At 56.2% G+C, this 19402-nt stretch overlaps 1 protein-coding gene across 1 annotated transcript; it reads left to right on the top strand.

The window, feature by feature from the left end:
• Positions 1-976: 976 nt before the first annotated feature.
• Positions 977-18928, top strand: EFHD2 (EF-hand domain family member D2). The gene is made up of 4 exons (XM_052653540.1): positions 977-1328; positions 14240-14387; positions 15876-16010; positions 17193-18928. Exons 1-4 carry the CDS (start codon positions 1015-1017, stop codon positions 17322-17324), a joined length of 729 nt encoding a protein of 242 aa, XP_052509500.1. The 5' UTR covers positions 977-1014; the 3' UTR covers positions 17325-18928.
• Positions 18929-19402: the final 474 nt, after the last annotated feature.

The following is a 19402-nucleotide window of genomic DNA, read 5'->3' as shown; positions in this document are numbered from 1 at the left end:
TGGATTGGAGTCTGGAAACTGGTATTATCAATCAGCCCCTCTCCTCCCCTGCAGGAGTCCTGATGCTGGAAGTCCACAACTCTTCAGTTTTAAGGTGACAGACCAGGCCACAGAGAGAAATTCTCTCTGGCTTCTTCCTGACACCCCATCCATTGAGCCTTGGGAGAGGACACCTCTTCTCTGGGGTCCCCACTGAAATGGCAACATCAAGATCTCCCTGTCAGCTCCCCTAAAATAGTCACAGACGACCGCATGGCCCGGTAGCTATTCTGCCAAGTCATTCATGTTATGTGCTGACCCGCGGGGAGAGGACCAGGCCCTTCTCCCTTGCTCTCTCCCCGTGTCGCCGAGGACCTCTCAAGACTGAGGCCCAGCGCCATCTCCCTCGCAGCTGCTGGCCCTTCCCTTTCCAAAAGATGCGGCGGCTCCACCTGCGGGTACATCTACATAGGGTATCCTGCACTCCACCTTCTTCATTAGCCCCGCAACCCTCATGGAGAGGGCCAGTGTGTAACCTCGAGTGGTCTCCATGGCAACCGACAGGGTGTCACGCGGACACGAGATTACGACCTCACGGCGTGGGGATTCCAGAGAAGGGGTTGGGGGCGGCGCCCCCCTGAGTCCCAGACCCACGCCCAAACTGCAGGGAAGGACCCCCCACTTCCTTCCCGCCTCGATGGCCTGACCTCTCCCCCTCAGTTGGCACAGTGAGGACGGAGAGCGGGGGATGGGTTTCCACGGCGTCCCCCAACCTGATGGGGGCGGGGTGGGTATGGTGGCGGGCCCGGCGCTCCCGACACTCTTGAGCCGCTGCTACCGAGCCGGAGCAGGCGCGGGCTGCGCTGGGCCGAGATCAGGGGCGGGAGCGGGCGGGCCCCGAGAGGGGCGCAAGTCCCACCTTCGGGGGCGGTGCCTGGCGGTGGGGAGTGTCAGGAAGAGGAAGAGCGCGGCCAGAGGCGGTGCGGGCGCGCGACGAGCAGACGCCGGGCCGAGGCGAGCGCCGCGCGGGCCACCATGGCCACGGACGAGCTGGCCAGCAAGCTGAGCCGGCGGCTGCAGATGGAGGGCGAGGGCGGCGGCGAGGCCCCGGAGCCCGGGCTGAACGGGGCGGCGGCGGCGGCGGCGGCGGCAGCTGGAGCGCCCGACGAGACGGCCGAGGCGCTGGGCAGCGCGGACGAAGAGCTGAGCGCCAAGCTGCTGCGGCGCGCCGACCTCAACCAGGGCATCGGCGAGCCCCAGTCACCCAGCCGCCGCGTCTTCAACCCCTACACTGAGTTCAAGGAGTTCTCCAGGAAGCAGATCAAGGATATGGAGAAGATGTTCAAGGAGTGAGTGCCCGCTCGACCCTGTTCCCCACCCACCCCGCGAGCCGCCCTCGGCTCCTGAGACCTCGCGCGGTCCCGGGACCCATGCGGCCAGCCGAGCTCCCCGATCCCTGACACATCAGGGGCGAGGACCCCAGATCCCTTCCAGATAGTCACGAGGCTTCGGGACCTCCTCCCCACCACGCTTATGGGTCTGGGGACCCGCGGCCCCTGGCACGCGACCCCTTCTCACGGTGACGCTGCCCCCGGTACCCTACCCGCCCGCATACGGAGTGGGGGACCCCGCGGCTCCTTCTAGAGAAGCGCGAGCCCCCACTGCTACCATGTGCGTGGGTCTGGAGAGCTCGGATCTCTGGCCTAGGACCCCTGTCTTGTTAGAGATGCTTCTCCACACCCGCGCACCACGAGACTGGGGGCCCCGTGGCCTCGGCCTCCTCCTCCTCCTCCTAAGCTACTTGAATTCCCAACCAACCCCCACCCCAAACGCGGGTCAGAAACACCCACCCCACCCTCTAGCGCCTCAACAAAGGTGACCGTTCCTTTCCCTGGCTGGGGTTTTTTCAATTCTTCCGCTTATCTCACATCCCCCTCAACGTGGGTTCTGGGCCGAGACCCCTCCCCCACTTTCCCTGCACTTATTCAGCATCTACCAGCAAACTGTGTCAGAGACCCTGCAGTCCCTCTCAACTCTACCCCCATCCTCTCCTTTAGCCAGGACCCCAACCCTTGACCCTCAGGTGATCTCCCTAGGGAGGGACCCCTTCCTCCCTGCCCTCTACTCCGCAGGTCTGTACAAACCCCACCACCAATAGTCCGGTCAGGACTGTCCCCCTCCTCCCTCTCCAGACAGCGACCCCCTTCCTCTTGCCTTCACCACCCACTACGCCCTGAAGCTTTGCAGTCACTGGCCCCCTGCTTTCTGTCAGAAGGCCCCATCTCTCCTTTCCCCTCTTCCCCCACTGCGTGACCTCTGCCCTCCCCGCAGAGGGTCACCTCCTATCTGACTTGGCTGGTGGCTCTCACCTCAGCCCTTCCTCCATCCCTTTTTCCACACCCCATGGCCTCAGCAGGTTGGACAGGTACTTTCAGGCCTATGGACTTACCCTTCCCCCAACAAAAAAACTTTAAATCTCTTTAGTGACTGGAGAGAAAAACTTCCTGATGCCCTTCGGGTCCACCCATGGGTTCACCCTCTTGGGACTGAGATAGTCAGATGCACTGCCCCCCAGCAGTGTGGGGGCTGGTGGGGGTGGGGGCCGTGAAGGTGCTCAACCCCCCTCCCTTTGATACTCTTCCCCACCCACCTCCTGTAGCCAATTGCCCCTGCCCCTAGCGGGCAAAACAGCCCCGGGGGTGTGATCTGGAATAGGTCTGGAAATGGATCCAAAAAGGTAGACTAGTCCTGAGGTCAAGTCTTAGGTGAGGAAGTCAGGCAGCCACCTTGGCTAGGGCAGGAGGTGGGGGCAGGCTGGGGCAGTGTGACCCAGCGGCAAGCAGGAAGCCCAGGGTGTTTTGCAACCCCCCAGCTTGAGAAAGGCTCTTTCCCACTTCTCACTGCTTGCTGCGGCTGCTGCTTCTGCATTTGACCCTTATTGTAGGGAAGAGGTTTTTTGGTTCTCAGACCTGGATGGCTGGGAACCCCATAATTTTTTCCGAGGGTCAGCCTGGGGCAGAACTGAGTCCTTAACCCCACCCCAGGCCTCTGCACGGACACCCCTGGTCCCTGAGGAGCCTGCTCCTTTGCCTCCAGGGTCTTGGTTTAGGAGTTCTTCTCAAGTTTTTTCCTAATCAAAACTGGCCTTATCAGAAGTGTAGGAGTTCCAGGATTCCAGACCTAATAGAGGGCAACTTCCTTGTAGACTTTGCTGCCCCCCTCCCACCTGCCACAGGCAAGTATAGGAGAGATTATTCAGCTGCTTGACCCCTGTATTCACAGCGCCCAAGGACTAAGGCGCTCCTCCATTCCTCCCAGCACCCCATGACATAGAACCGTCATCACCACTGTGGCACAGTTGGGCCGTCTGGGCGCAGAGAAGTGAAGTAACTTGCCAAGAACACACAGCTAGAAAATGATGGAGTCAGGCTCTAAACCCAGGTCTGTGACTCCAGAACTCATGTTCTTCCCTCCTGGGTTTCCCATCACAGATGTCTGCCTCCACAAAGGGACACCCAGCACCCCTTCCATATTCATGGCTGATTTTCCCCCACATGGACCCACCACCTCCTTCTCTTGGGCTTCCATGACATCCCTTCTACCCCCATGAAAAATAAAAAGAAGGAACAGTTTGGAGAACCCAGACACACCAAATGAGCAGGGACTTGGGATTGCTTCCCTGGTGGCTCAGACAGTAAAGAATCTGCCTGCAATGCAGGAGACTTGGGTTTGATCCTTGGGAAGATCCCCTGGAGAAGAGCCCGGCAACCCACTCCAATATTCTTGCCTGGAGAATCCCATAAACAGAGGAGCCTGGTGGGCTACAGTCAGTGGGGTCACAAAGAGTCGGACATGACAAAGCGACTAACACTGTCACTAAATGGGAAGCTGCAGCTTGGTTAGAAGGAGCACGTGGCTTAGGGAGTGATCGTGAACCTGCATTTGCAGAACAACCTCACGTTTTTATGGAGGCTGTTTTTTGTATGAGTTTGACGAGGGATACTTTGGTGAAAATTGAGTGGAGCTGAACCCCTGGAGCCCCCTCTTGGCACCACTGCTGCTTGATGGGGTGCTGCTTGGCAGGGATGTGGTACGGGGGCAGGAAGGGGCCAGGGAGCTGGACTTCTAGGGAAGGAAGTGCTGCCCACCGGGGGGCCCTGGAGAGGAGGAGGGAAGGCGGCAGATTTTGTATTCAAGGAAACAAGGCTTCACTGTGCCAGCCGAGCCCAGCCCAGCCGAGTCCCGGCTGTGAACAGCCAACAGACAGGCTCTCATGGAAGACAAAACCCCCGTTCTGCTTCTGCCATCCAAGAGGGGCTGCAGCCTCCTGGGTCCAAGCAGGGCTGGAGGATCACAGCCAGGGCTTTGCCGAGAGACTTCCACCCTGATCTGCAGCCCCCATGGCAGAGGGGAGGGGAGCCCAGGCCTCCTGGGAAACCGTCCCCCAGATCAGAGTGCAAGAGACAGGAGAAGGCAGAGGGAACTGGGAGCTGGACTTGCCTTGGAGGTCAGGAGATAGGAAGCAGGGCTTTGCTATTGAATTACCTAGTATGCCTGCCCTTGCCCTGGCCTCAGTCTTCCCATCTGTAAAAGGAGCACAATGACAGATGATTCTCAAAGATGATTCAGCAGTGACCTCCTTATGTCTGAGCAATCCTGAGCTGTCTGGATGACAGAAGTGCCTTCTGGGGTCTTCTGGTTCGTCCATTCAGTGGTCATTAGCAGATTCTTCCTCAGGGTGGAGATGGAGGGAGAAGAAAGCGGGCAGAGGGAAGATGGACAGGCTCTCTACTATCACTGACCTTACACTCCTGGTAGTTTCCATCTGGGAGAGACCTTGGGGGGTTGTCATCAACCCTTCTCCCCATTTTACAGAAGAGAAAACTGAGGCCCAGGAAGGCGTAGTGACTTTCATGCGGAGATGTTCAATGACTGAACCGGAGCATCCTTATCTATGCAATGGGGACAGTGGTCCCTGCTTCTCAGGGAGGGGCTGTAGGCAGGTGATGCACACAGAGCTCTGGCACAGTGCCAGGCACCTGGAGGCACCTGACTCTCAGTCCTTCCTCCCCTTGCTCCCTCAGGCTCCTCCCATCACCTCTAACTCCACCCTCTCCCCTCCTCTGTCTGCTCATTCATTTAGGGTCCTGCCTGGGTCGGGAAGAAGGCCTCCCTGGAGAAGGAAAGGGCAACGCACTCCAGTATTCTTGCCTGGAGAATTCCATGGACAGAGGAGCCTGACGGGCTACAGTCCACAGGGTCTAGGGTAGCAAAGAGTCAGACTGAGTGACTAATGCTGGAGACCTCCAGGCAAGGGGCAGGGTGTGGCCCCAGAGGGCCTCAAGGCAGCCACCTCTGGGCTGGCAACAGCCTGGGGCTGTTGTCTGGGGCTCTGTGGGGTTTTGTAAGCTGAGACCTGCCAGAGAGGCAGGCAGCCATGTAATTCTGAACCTGCTATGGAATCCGAGGAAGATGCCCTAGTTCCCTGCCCGGCCCAGCCTCGTCCCTAGCCACTTCATCTCATGACCCCTTGCGTCAGAACAGCCAGTGCCCCTCTCTTCTTCCCACCCTTCCCTCCCCTCCATCTGCTCCACCTCCCTGGTGTCTCCTCAGGCTTTTGCAGCTCACAGCACCACCCCCGTACCCCCCAGCACAGCCCCCTTGTCCTTTCTGGGAGACCGTCTGGTGCAGTGGTTAATGGCTGGGCCTTTGGAGTGTGCTACCCTGGCTCAGAGGGTAAAGCATCTGCCTGCAATGCGGGAGACCCGGGTTCAATCCCTGAGTCAGGAAGATCCCCTGGAGAAGGAAATGGCAACCCACTCCAGTACTCTTGCCTGGAAAACCCCATGGATAGAGGAGCCTGGTAGGCTACAGTCCATGGGGTCACAAAGAGTCGCAAAGACTGAGTGACTTCACTTACTTAGGCTGGGTTGGAATCCCAGCTGTGAGCCCTAGGGCAAGACACAGAAACCCTTCTGAGCCTCACTTTCTCACCCTAGAACAGGGAGAACAATAGCCCCCACCTCCCAGGGTTGTTATGAAGTGTTTAACCCTGGTCTTGGCATAGAATAAGTCCTCACCAAGTTCCTGTCACTACCGTCCCAGCCCTGGCAGTGGTGGCTGGAGCAGAGATGGCTCCAAAAAGCCACTGGCTGCCTCCACTTACCCCCCACAGAGCTGCCCAGCCTGCCAGGCTGGCAACAGCCGTCTTGCTTTGGGCCCAAGTGACGGGCCTCAGCATGAGAACCTTCTTTCCCTCCTGCAGAACAGAAGCTTTGATTGACAGCTACATATGGCTTTGAGAAATAACAAAAATGGGGAATCGAATTCATTATCACTTAATTACGTGGAAGGCAGGTGGCAGAAAAAAGGGAAGAGCACCCAGCAGCCCGGGGATGACACAAAACTAGGACTCTAGTTGGCTCCCACGTGCCATTGCCCAGCAGGTGGGTGCTCAGAGTCTATTTCCCCTGGGGCTAAAGAACCTGCTTGGGAAAGTCCTGAGGATTAAGTTGAGAAAGTCCTGGGGAACTCCCTGGTGGTCCAGTGGTTAGGACTCTGCACTTTCACTGCCAAGGGCCTGGGTTCAGTCCCTGGCCCAGGAACCAAGATCTGGAAGCTGCATAGTGTGGCCAAAAACAAAAAAAACTCTTGAGCCTTTGTAAAGAGTCCACCATCATGTCTGGCTGGTGGGCTATTAAAAACATAGGTGACATTTTTGAAAAATGTAGGGTTCACTCCTTTGATCATCTTTTGTTAAGTTTCTGTATGCAAGTTCCAGAGAATTAAGGGAAAAATAAAATTTCTGTTCAAGAAGCTTATAGTCTCATGAAGAGCAATGGCATAGAGGGGTCTTTAGGAGTGAGAGAGGATGGACCCCCAGGGCTAGAAATGTCAGGTTCTGTTTCTTTATTTCTACGAGGAGTACTGAAAGTTCTCTTGAAGGATGCCATGATGTCAGCCCTCCATAGCCAGCCCCCTGCCTCCACGCCCTCTCCTTGTTAAATGGAGCCACCAGGCCCATGGAGCCCAGTGTATTATTTCAGGAACTGAATTGAATCCTCAGACCAGCCCAGTGAGGTGGGTGCTGTCATTCTCCCCATTTTCCAGATGAGGAAAGCAAGGCCCAAGGTTATAATAAGTGGCCAGGGCAGGATTAGAACCAGGTCTGCCTACAGGGAGCTCCCAAGGCCAAGTGAGGGCGGGGTTTGTGTCTGGGGGACAGGGAGGGGGAACCCTCTGGGGGTTCAGAGGTTGGGTCCTGCACCTACAGCAGCCGGGAGCCTGGCTTTCTGGGGAGGGAGGATTTTCTGGCCTCGGGCCTGTCCTCTGCTCTCCTACTTCCCTTCTGATTCTGAGTCACCTCTCCTCTCCCAACCCCCTGGGACTTTCGGTTCCCTTTTGGTTTGTGCCTTCCTGCCTTCTGTCTGTGCCTCTGGGTTCAGGCCTAGCTTCAGCTCTAGGAGACCAGGCCTTGCAAAGCCAACCCCATCCCCTCCAGCAACTGAGGTCCCTCTGTCTGTCCAGCAGTCTTCTCCTTGGCTGATTTTCGCTTTTTTAGGACTCTAGAGAAGTGAGGGTTCTAGGCCAGAAAGGTGCAACCAGACAGAGCCAGGCCTGGGGACTCCTGAGCTGTGTGGAGAGAGAGGACCTCTGGGGCTGCTCCATTCCAGGAACTTTACCTCTTGTTTAATTCTTTCTCAACGTCCTGTAAGATGGTCATCACCCATTTCACAGATAAGAAGACTGAGTCTCAGGTTTCTATGACTGAGGAGCAGAGACAGGATTTGAACTTGATCCTTCTGACTCCAAGTCCTTTGCTCCCATGGGACCCTATTAGGAGCATATCCTCATCAGCTTGTTAGAAATCCAGACGCTCAGGCTCCACCCCAGGCCTACTGGATCAGAGTCTGCATTTTAGTAAGACTGACCAGGTATGCACTTTAAGGTTTAAGAAGCACTGGGCCGCTCCATAACCGTCTCCCTGCCCTGTTCCTGAGTCTAAGGAGTGAGGCAATAACAAGAGGGAAGATTAAGTTAAGTAATAAACACTGGGTTATATTAGACATTCGGTATATGTCCTTTGCAATCACTGTTATAATAATAATTATTATTAAGAGAAGGCTGCGGGGAGACCCACGGCTATTGCTACCAGTGGAGGGAGCTGTCCTCCCAGGGTGGGGCTCAGTGAGAGATGCTTAAACCCGAGTTTAGGGTGTCCTGAGCCCTGACAGCCCCCAGCAGGTTGCCATCAGTCAGGGGGGGCACCCACTTGATCCTTGGACTCCCTGGGAAGCCACAGGGGAAGCATCAGCTCCACCCTGGCCACACATTCACCCATACACACTCACACACCCTCTCCTTCGCTGACACAGGGCAACAGATCGAGTGTCAGACTCTAAAGATAGGGCTGGAGGAAGTGGTGAGTGACTGGGCTTTCCCCACCCGAGTCAGGCAGTCTGGGGGTGGGGGAGTGTAGGAGCGGATGGGCACTACCGAACTGTCATCACCAAGCCTGTGGGTGTCTGCCTGTACCAGGAGGCGGGCCGGGCCAACCCAGCTGTAACAAGTAGCAAGGCCAGAATTTCCCTGGTGTCTAGAACTTTCCTACCTTCCCATTTCAGGACAAAGAGTAGAGGCCTAGGAGCCACTGAGGCCTCCCCAGACAGGATGGGAGAAGACCAGGTCTGTGAATACTGGGGCCAAAGTCAGGTGGGCCTGGGGGCTCAGTGGTCCATAAACACCACTCTATCTGTCCTCCTGACAATCCCCATGGGCAGAGAGACCACCAGAAAAGGCCTGGGAAGGGATGGGAACCAGAAGGGAGAGAACTGGGGTCCCCTATGCTCCCAGGCCATTGCCCTCTCCCCCTGTGCAGTGACTGATGGCTCCTCACTCTGCCATCAGACTGTACAGCACAGCTGGCCAATGGGGAGGGTCATATTCGAAAGAGCAACTTTCTAATAGAGTTACAAAGCCAAAATGGGCTGTTTTAGTGAAGCAGTGAGCTTCCCATCCTCAGAGCTATTCAAGCAGGAAAGCTGCAATAGGGGATCTGACCCTCACGAATGCTCAGTGGGGTGGCCTCCAGTATCCCTCCCAGCCTAAGTTTTTGTTACAAGGTCTATAGGCATCAGAACACAGCATAGTAGTTAAAAGCACATGTTTTTCCTCAGGCCAGGGTTCTGATAGTCAGGTATGTCCTTGTTAGCTATGATCTTGGCCAAGTCACTTCCTCCCTGAGCCTCAGTCTGCTCGTCTGCTGTATGGGGATGTTTATGCCTGCTTCACCAAGCTCTTTGGAAAAGGAAATGGCAACCCACTCCAGTGTTCTTGCCTGGAGAATCCCAGGGACGGCGTCTATGGGGTCACACAGTTGGACACGACTGAAGTGACTTAGCAGCAGCAGCAGCACCGAGTTCTTGAGAGGATCTGACACAAAGCACTTGGGGTAGTGCCTGCCACGTACGTGCTCAGCCAAGAGGAGCCACTAATGATAATATTGTTATGAAATAGGGGTAGGCCCTGCACACTATCAGAGCCAGCCGCTGCTCAGCCCCATAACTCCAGGTTATCAGAACCAGCGGGGGAGGAGCAATCGCCAAGAGGGCCCTGCAGCCCAAAGGGGCAAAGTCTGCCCGGGTGGTGGCCGCTGCTCCACTTTCAAGGACAGATGGGAGGGGATTTTGTCACCAGCATCCGGGGGCAGCGGCAGCTGAGCCCTCCCTGTGGAGAACTGTTCAGGGGGAGGGAGGTAGGAATGTGGGCACAGTGCCAGGTGCAGCAGCCTCCCTCCAGTGCTGGAGGAGAGTGCTGAGCTCCCAGCCCAGGAGCTTTGTTGTCAGTCCTCCCAGGCAGGTCCCAAGCCTCTGCTCTCAGCCCTGCAGGCTTGAGAATTCAGGACCTCTCATGGGACCACGAAGAAGAGGGAAGCAGGCTGGCAGAGAGGGAGGAAAGTTTACAGCTTTTGGAATCTTGCTGATCTCTAGCTGTGTGACTCTGGGCTGCTTGCTACCCACGCTGGGCCCCAATTCCCCTACATGACATGAAGCGGGTAAACCAGGCATCCAGACAGATCTTGTGTACAGAGTCTTTGCCTGGATCCTCTGAGCTACCTGTAGCCTCAGCTCCAGCTTAGGAAAAGGGCTGTTGGAAGAGAGGGTCTCCCCAGCCAAGGGTATGCCTGTTCCCTAGCATCCGACTAACACCATTCTCTCCTGGGTTGCCAGGCATCCTCCTGCTGGTGGCACAGTGACCGTCTCCCCCTTTCTCACTTCCCTCTCTGTCCGAGGAGGAACTGGAGGGTAACCTAGGACTGGGGCTTCTCTCTCTCTCTGCCCAGTGAGAGAGCAAAAGATTATATCTCTCCACCTCCCCAAGTGGCAGGGTCTCTGAATCCAGCCTAATGGGGGTTGGGGATGGAAGTAGTTGGACCTTCAGGGGAGATGCTCGTGGGACCCCTCATTCATCTTGTCCACTCCCTAGCTCCAGGCCAGTCTACAGCAAGCATTTCCTCCCAGCCATACACAATCAGGACTGGGGGAGAAATAGTAATTTTTACCACTATTATTATCACTACTTTTATATGTACAAAGTACTTAACTAGTATCTGGCACATTAAAAGTTCTCAATAGAGCTGTTATAATCAAATTAGCAGGTTTTAGGCACATATTATGTACTAGGTGTTTTATATCTGTGTGTGCGTACGTGTGCGGGCTTTGTTGTTGCTTGGTCACTCAGTCGTGTTCGATTCTTTGCGACCCCATGGACTGCAGCACGCCAGGCTTCCCTGTCCTTTACCATCTCCCAGAGCTTGCTCAAACTCATGTCCATTGAGTTGGTGATGCCTTCCAACCATCTCGTCCTCTGTTGTCCCCTTCTCCTCCTACCTTCAATCTTTCCCAGTGTCAGGGCCTTTTCTAATGAATCGACTCTTCAATCAGGTGGCCAAAGTATTGGACCTTCAGCTTCAGTATGGGCTTAGTCATGTCCAACTCTTTGTGACACCATGGACAGTAGCCCAGCAGGCTCTTCTGTCCATGGGATTTTCCAGATAAGAATACTGGAGTGGGTTGCCACTTCCTATTCTAGGGGACTTTCCCAACCCAGGGATTGAACCCATGTCTCTTGCATTGGCAGGCAAGTTCCTTACTAACTGCAACACCTGGAAAGCCTATTTTATATATCCATAGTCTCCTTTACTCTCAAATCTTAACTATAGATGTTAACAATAATAATAATTCAGCAGTGGTACTGTAATTAGTGTGTATTAATTAAGTACTTATTGTGGGCCAGCCTCTGTGCTCAGAGTCTTTATGGATCCTGTCTTAACCCTTGCCTTGAGCCTGAGATGGGTCTGATCTCCATGGTGTAAATGGGGAAATTGAGGCGCCTGGTGTCATGTGACTTGAACAGGGTCACCTAGCCCGCAGATGGCAGAGCTGGGGTTTGGACTCGGGTCAGTCTCAGCAGAGATGCTGTGAGCACAAACCTCCAGGGTTTACCTAGGAAGAATCTAGCTGATCCAATGACCCAGAGCCCGCCCACATCAGAGCCCAGGGCACGCGGTGGATGTCCACACCCCCCGGGGAGGGGAGCTGTTTCCAGTGTTGCCACCTCTGGGGCCCCACCTCCCACCCCAGCACCTGCTTCTCCCTGCTCTCTGTCATCTCCTCTTGGTGGCTGATCATCCGGCACTGTGGCCAGCACTGTCCCCCTGGGGGCAGGAGCCCAGACCCGGTAATTGATTGATGCTTGATTGACGCAGACAGCGGTTCAGGCGCGGTTTGAGCTGCAGCCCAGACAGGCCTGGGAGCTGCCAGAGACCAAGATCCAGAGCCCTCGTTTCTGTCCAAGTGTGGACACTTTATCTGCACTTCCTCTGAAACTGAGCCACCCCTGGCTGCAGGAGAAACCCTTGAGCAATAAATAAAGCTGAGACTCAGGAGAGGCTAGTGGAGCGGTAGAGAGAGTCAAGTGTGGGAAGCACAGGGATGGGGGGCTGGACCCCTGGCGAGTACCCAGACCTTTATAGTCCCTGTTCTCTAATCAGTCCCGTGGGGCCATAACTGACCTCCCAGGATTGCTGAGCATAGAGGTTGTGGAGAGAAACTGCCTGGCACATAGTAGGAGCTTCATAAAAGTAACCAAGTCTCAGGATAGTGCTGGTAGCTGCCGTTTCTGGAGCCAGAGCTGTGCTAAGTGCTTGTCACGTATGAGCCCCTTTAGTCCCCACAGTGACCCTACGAAAGGGTCACCATCATACCAGGGGTTCTTGGTCTCTGCGGGAGGCTCACTGGCACAGTCTCCTAGAACCCAGGCCGTCTGCTCCAGCCCTGACATGTCATCGCCGAACGTCACTGGAGCCCAAGTTCAGAAAGAGGCCAGGCCTTTGTTTTCCTCAGGGACACTGAGGAGGGGCATCTGTATGACTGACCCTGGAAAGACTGGCTCCTCTGTCAGTGGGCTGCTCCCCTCCTGGGCTGCTCCAGTACAGGTCACCAAGGCTCAAGGAGCAGCCACCGCACCTGTTACCAGCTGGCATACAGACTCCAAAGATGGAAGATGAGGGGGCTCCACTGTGCCCCCCACAGGGTCCCTCCAGCTCTAAGTGGAGTCTGGACCACAGGATCGTTCGTCTTCCTGACCTTCTCAAGTCCCACAGTCCTCCCCTGCATCCTCTCTGTTATCTGCTCCCACCTTGGCTGTGGCCACTGCCCGAACTCCAGCCGCCCCTCCCCATGGTCGTGGAAGAGGCCTCAGGACCCTTTGTTTCCTGCAGGGTTCCCAGAGACCTGTCTTCCCTGTGCTGCGTCACTTCCAACCACTGACTCACTTGCTCGTGAACTATTTATACCCCTCGCACAAATGCTCTGTTCAGCGCTCCTCTGTTCTGCTGGCAGCCCCAGGACGTGTGGAGAGGGGCTGGGCCCAGCAAGTGGGCAAGTCTGTGAGCCCTCCAGACATGGGATAGAAGCCCAGCTCCTTCCTCTACTGCTGTGTGACCTTGGGCAGCTCACTTCACCTCTCTGAGCCTTCGTTTTAAATGAAAGGGATTAAGTAAAATGAAGTAGGTAAATTTCCCAGCACAAATATAAGATTTCAAAAGCTGGTTGCTATCAGATGTCCATAGTTGTGTGAAGTATACCTGCGGGGGAGGGAATTGGGGAGCCCTTGAAGAGGGGACAGAAATGAGATGAGTGTTCATGTAGAAACTCCCAAGTCTGCAGAAAGTTTCTGGAGCTCAGCCCCTCTGTGTCATATGACCATCGGCAGCACTGTCACTCAGCCATCGTGAGGCCTTGAGGACTGCACAAGGGTCTTTAGGCTCAGGAGGCCCACTTGGCCAACCCTCCCCCACCCACCAGGAGGCAATCAGGGCAGTTGCTTGGCTGACGATAAGAGGGCCTGGCTGGGCTGTGGGAACAGCGCCCACATCCGCCAGGCTGTGTGCTCCCAGCACCAGCAGCAAGCACCTCCCCTGCCAGGGGACGGGCCGGAGGGCAGCTCTGACCCAAGCTCTTACCACAAGGAAGCCGGTCAAGCAAGCTGTTTAGACTCTGCCCCTCACCCTGTCTGTCTCTCTGCCAGGCCATGAGTGGTAGGAAAGAGAGACCCGGAATGTGCAGGGCAGAGACACAGTCATCACCTAATCATTGTTCCAGGCCTTTCCAGCCACCACTGTACCCCCCTGCAGGTCCCCTGTGCAAGCTGTTCCCTGAACACACCCCAGGCCACATTCCAGAAAACTCAAAGTGTCCCCTCCCTCCTGTGAGCCCTGGCCCCTACCCTTAGACATGTGGTTCCTTCTGCCTCCCTCCTGGGTGAGGACAGGGAAAGGGGGAGATATGGAGCCAAGATGTCCCTCGAGGGCCTGTGGAGGTGCCTAAGGATGGTCAGTGAGTTCTTACATCAGGGCCCACCCTCCCAGTCCATACCCCATATGATATTGTGAATTCTTCCTACATGCTTGTCATGTCTCATTCAGTAGATAGGGGCTGTGGTTTTCAGCTTTCCTGTGTAGCAGGTTTGGCCAAAAGTTGGCACTGTTCAACGTGTAGGAGGCTGCTGGGCCATGTGGTGAGCTCCCCATCATCAGAGGTAACCAAGCAGTCACTGGACCACAAATCAGCCTTGGCTGAGTTCCTCGCTAGGAGGTGACTTTTGAGTTCCTAGGCTCCTTGCACTCTGGCTTATCACCACTCTGGCTGGTGAGGTATGAAGTGTCAGGATGTCCTAAGGCCTCTCTTTGCACCCACAGGTACGATGCTGGCCGGGATGGTTTCATTGACCTGATGGAGCTAAAGCTCATGATGGAGAAACTTGGAGCCCCCCAGACCCACCTGGGCCTGAAAAATATGATCAAGGAGGTAGATGAGGACTTTGACAGCAAGCTCAGCTTCCGGGAGGTAAGCTTCCTACTCCCCGTGGGGGGCAACACTGTTGGGGGCTTGGTGGTGGGGAGAGACTCACCCCCGCTTTGTCACTGAGCTACTTGTCCTTGAACAGCCACTGTTGAATGGCTGTTTGTTGGCTGAATGAGGTTTCAGCAGATCGTAGAACAGGTCCCCAGGGAGATTCTGAGATGCCTAAGTGAGAAGAAGGTCCATCCATTCCTTCATGTAGTGAGCACTTATTTCACTGATTGACTGACTGATTTTCATTTATGTCTGTGTCGGGTCTTCATTGCTGCGCGAGCTTTCCTCTGCTTGCAGAGAGCTGCTCTCTGGTTGCAGCGCTGAGGCTTTCGTTGCAGTGGCTTCTCCTGATGCAGAGCATGGGCTCTAGGTGCACGAGCCTCGGTAGTTGCAGCTCACAGACCCAGTGGCTGCGGCTCATGGGCTCTAGAGTGCATACTCGGTGGTTGTGGCCCACAGGCTGTTTGCCCCACTGCCTGGACCAGGGATTGAACCCATGTGCCCCGCTTTGGCAGGCAGACTCCCCATCCACTGTACTATCAGGGAAGTCCTGTGTCCCTGACCCCATGTGGGCTCCAGAAAGACCCTGTGCTCCAGGGGTCCTGGCGTGCAGAGGGGGAGATGCACAGAGTGAAACAATAGGATGCTGTGACTGAGGAGAAGAGGGGGCAGATGGAGCAGGGACTCGGCCTGCAGGTCCAAGAGGAGCAGGCGCTGGGCCAGGTGACTTTACACTCCAGCTCTCACTCAGCCTCACTCTGAGATGGGAGCCGTGAGCGAACCTGTTTGCCGGAGGAGGAAACCGAGGCTCCAAGCCAGATAGCAATGGCACTGGCCCCCTGGGCAGCACAGGGTTAAATGCCAGCTGTGGCCTCTGGAGAGTCAGGTCTCAGGTGGGCCCTGGAGAGCTAGCTGGAAGCATAGAGGAGGCAAGGCAAGAGAAAGGTGGCCCAGGCGCCTGGGGGAGCCGAGGCCCAGGGAGGACGGTGCAGGCAGCACACGATAATGGTATGGACTCAGGACCTGGGTTCAAGCCTTTTCCTCCATGACTTTCCGGTGCTGAGGCTTACTCTTTCTATAAAATGGGCACAATCATGTACCTTCAGGGCTCAGTAAATGGGATTTAAGGTGGACTGGTTTGGAGAACAGTGGAGACAAAGGTAAGAGATAAGTTGAGGCTTTTGCTGGGAGCTGAGCGTGGGCAGAGCAGCCTGCAGGAGCCCCAGTCCTGGGGTGGACAGGAGATAGGTCACCTAGCCTCCCATTTTACAGATGGGCAACTGAGGCCCAGAGAGGGAGGGGCCCAGCAGCCTGTTCAGGAACACGGAGCATGGAGAGTGGAGAACCCAGGCCTCTGGCTCCCAGGCCCGCGAGCACCTCTCTTCCAAGGGAGGCCTGTAGCAGGCCCGGGGGTGGGCAGGCTCTGGCCCCGCCCACTCTCTCCCTGATGACATCAGTGTTCTGTTCTCCCTGCCGCAGTTCCTCCTGATTTTCCGCAAGGCAGCAGCCGGGGAGCTGCAAGAGGACAGCGGGCTGCACGTGCTGGCCCGCCTCTCTGAGATCGACGTGTCCACCGAGGGTGTCAAGGGGGCCAAGAGCTTCTTTGAGGCCAAGGTAAGGAATTGGGGGCTGTGGGGTGCCCTGACCCCACTTGAAGATGGGGGTGGCTGGGATCCACCAGGACCCTGAGTTAGCAGAAGGATCTGCATGTCCCCTCCCTGTCCCTGCTGAGGCCGCAGACAAGAGGTGGGGAACTGACGCCTATCAGGGCCCATGTCATTCCTGGCTTCTGTCCCCTCCCATCCAGCTTGTGATCCTTTCCAGCTTCCCCCTTCTCTCCCCCAGGGCTGGGTGAGGGGTGTGTATTCTTGAAGAGGGAACAAGGACCACTTTGAGATGCCCCTGCCCTGGCACACAAACCCACTACCCACAAAGGACTGGGCTTTAAAAGGTGGGAGACAGCAGAGCAGGCCCAGAAACATAGCACTGGTTCCCAGGGCCTCTCAGAGACACCAGCCCTGCCAGCCCCAGCCTGGAGGGAGTGTGATGGCCCCCAGAGGCCAACTCCAGGCATGGCACAGGTTCAGGTGGAGGGGACATGTATGGTTCCTGGATCCTGTCTTGTCAGGACCCTGAGGCTCCTGCCTGTTCTTGCTTCTCGCCATCTTCATGTTAGCTAAGAACATTCCTTCTAAAGGCCTCCTCCCACCTCCTTCTGGGCTTCTAGAATTGATGGGATGTTTCCGGGTTCAGTTGGGCTTCCCAGGACAGGAACAGGATAAGAATAGCTGCATCAGAAGCTCCCAGTTACAGGACCCACACTCTGCAACAGCCACTGAATTTATCTTATCTCTTGTAATCCTCTCCATGTACCTTGAGGTCAGTTATTAATCACCAGGCTCTAAATATGGGCTTCCCTGGTAGCTCAGTTGATAAACAGTCTGCCTGCAGTGCAGGAGACCCAGGTTCAACCCCTGGAGGGGGAAGATTCCCTGGAGGAGAAAATGGCAACCCACTCCAGTATTCTCGCCTGGGAAATGCCATGAACAGAGAAGCCTGGCAGGCTACAGCCTATGGAGTCACGAGTCAGACGCGACTTGGCGACTAAATCATTACCAGGCTCTAAATGGAAGAACTGAGGCTCAGAGAGGTGACTGAAGTGCCGAGTCGAGGTTCTGGATGGTGGGAGGCAGAGCATTGGTTGGAGTGGGATGGAGGGCAGAGCAGAACTAGAAGAGACCCCAGAGAGACCTCCTCCAGTCCTGACCACCTGAATCCCACCCAACCCCATCCCAGGTCCAGGCCATGAACGTGTCCAGCCGCTTCGAGGAGGAGATCAAGGCAGAGCAGGAGGAGAGGAAGAAGCAGGCGGAGGAGATGAAGCAGCGGAAAGCAGCCTTCAAGGAGCTGCAGTCCACCTTCAAGTAGCGAGGCTGCACCCCACCATGTGGCCCCAGCCCTGGCGCCCGGTCCAGCCGGTGAGGGTGGCAAAGATGGGCAGACCGGAGGCCCAGCTTGATCCTCGGCTCTGCCCAAAGGGACCATGCTAAAAAGCTACAGATGTCTGTGAACAAGCCAGTCGAGGGGGTCTCCCAGAGCGGCCCGGCCTCTCCCCGCTCCCTCTGCTGTTCCTGAGGCCACGACACCAGCTGCCCAGCCAGTCCTGCTCCTCCGCCTCCTGGCTGCCCGCTGCCTCCCCCAGCTGCACCTGCTCCCAGCTCTAGGGCGCGCCCTGCTGGGGGGGCTGCCCTCCACACACACACTCCTCTCCTCCCTGCGCCTCCCCCTGTCCACCTCGTCCCCACCCCAGGGGCCAGCTGCCCTTCACCTGCAGGCTGCACCGCCCCCACGGCCCTGGGGCCCCTCCCTAGACTGGGTGAGCGACAGATGGCAAGAATCACAGCCCCATAGAGCTGATCAGTGGCACCCGGCTCCCCAGCCCCAGCACCTGTTCCTGCAGCCCTGCCTCCTCTCTCTGCTGGAATCAAGGGGGGGCGCTTCTATCCTAGCCAAGGGACCCAAGGCCCTGGCCCACCCCCCTGCCCCCCAGCTGACATGGAAACCCCAGCCCTCTGGGCCCCAGCCAGGCAGGGTGAGGGGGCATTTCTGCCAATCTACCTCACGGGCCCACATTCTGCCGGCCATGCCATGGCTCATGGGCCGGGAAGGCTCTGGGGGCAGAAACACCACTCCCTGGTCGCCCCCTCACCCCACACCGGCCCACAGCAGCCAGAGGGTCCCGGGAGAAGAGGGGGCAGGGAGGAGAGCTTGGCCCCTTCATGGGGAAGGAAACCAGCACGCCTCTGTTCTCCAGGAGGTGTCCAAGAAGTGCTTTAAGTGGTTTGCACGGACCAGGTGGTTGGGAGCAGGGGGCCTGGCTGGGCTCTTTCACGCCATCCTTCCCCGAATGACGTTCACCGCCTTGGCACCAGCGACGGGAACCTGTCCCGTCACACTCACCCCCTGAGGGTGCACAGGGAACCCAGCCCCCCCGCCCCGTGCCCCTCCCCAGATGGGCCGTGGCCAAGCCTGTGCCACCAGCCAGGCCCTACGCGGCTCCCCATGTGTGCGCTCACGTGTGTGCGTGTCCGTGTGTGTGCGTGTCTGTCCGTTGCTGTGTCGTGAAGCTGTGCCCGTCCCCCAGTCCAAACAAGTGAATGGCCACCGAGGCCACAGTTATGCAACTTTCTGTGCGTGTCATGACAGCGTCACTGCTTTTTAAACTCGATAATTCTTTATTTTAGTAAGATGCCCCAAGAGTCCAGACAACTCCTGTTGGACTTGCAGAGGTTTTATTTTTTTGGCCTTAGAATCTGCAGGAATTAGGAGGTACTGACCCCCGTGCAGCAGCCTTGGCCCTGGATTGCGTTTGCCTTAGCGGATATGTTTATACAGATGAATATAAAAAGTTCTTTTTCTTTGGGCTTATTGCTTTTTTTTTTCTCCTCCCATCTCACCAAAAAAAAAAAAAAAAGCTACTTCTTCATTTGGTGGTACGATTATTTTTTTTAACTAAATAAGATAAAATTCTATATTCTTATGTGTGTGTGGTTCTTGGGGTGGGAGAAGGGAGGGGCTGGCAAAGGAGTGGACAGGGCGAGGTCACCTGGGTACGGGGGCAGCATTTGCTCAGGTGGCTCCCATGGCAGAAGCCAGGGAGAAGAGGGGACTCAGGACTTCTTCCTAAGGGGAGAAGTTGAGTTTGATGCTCACATGCTGTCACCAGGGACTCGTCTAAGCTCTTTTTTAAAAGGAAAATCTACTTATTTGGTTGCGCTAGGTCTTAGTTGCCACACTCGGAATCTTTACTTGTGGCATGCAAGCGCTTAGTTGCATCATGTGGGATTTATTTCCCTGACCAGGGGTCAAACCCAGGACTCCTGCACTGGATGCATGGAGTCTTAGCCACCAGACCACCAGAGAAGTCAGTGTATCAACTCAGTTAATCCTCACAGTCAGCCCATGGGAGTGGGGCGGTCTTTCTCAGATAAGAACAGACCCAGAAA

This window comes from Budorcas taxicolor, chromosome 16 (assembly GCF_023091745.1).
Source record: "Budorcas taxicolor isolate Tak-1 chromosome 16, Takin1.1, whole genome shotgun sequence".
Classification (NCBI taxonomy): Eukaryota; Metazoa; Chordata; class Mammalia; order Artiodactyla; family Bovidae; genus Budorcas; species Budorcas taxicolor.
Note: the sequence above shows the minus strand (reverse complement) of the source record. Positions and strands in the feature narration are given on the sequence as shown.

Excerpts from the sequence above, each read along its gene's own strand:
- EFHD2 (XM_052653540.1), top strand. The coding sequence starts at position 1,015 with ATGGCCACGGACGAGCTGGCCAGCAAGCTGAGCCGGCGGCTGCAGATG. Across the intron at positions 1,329-14,239 it reads ATGGAGAAGATGTTCAAGGA|GTACGATGCTGGCCGGGATG; the intron begins GTGAGTGCCCGC and ends TTGCACCCACAG. Across the intron at positions 16,011-17,192 it reads AGAGCTTCTTTGAGGCCAAG|GTCCAGGCCATGAACGTGTC; the intron begins GTAAGGAATTGG and ends ACCCCATCCCAG.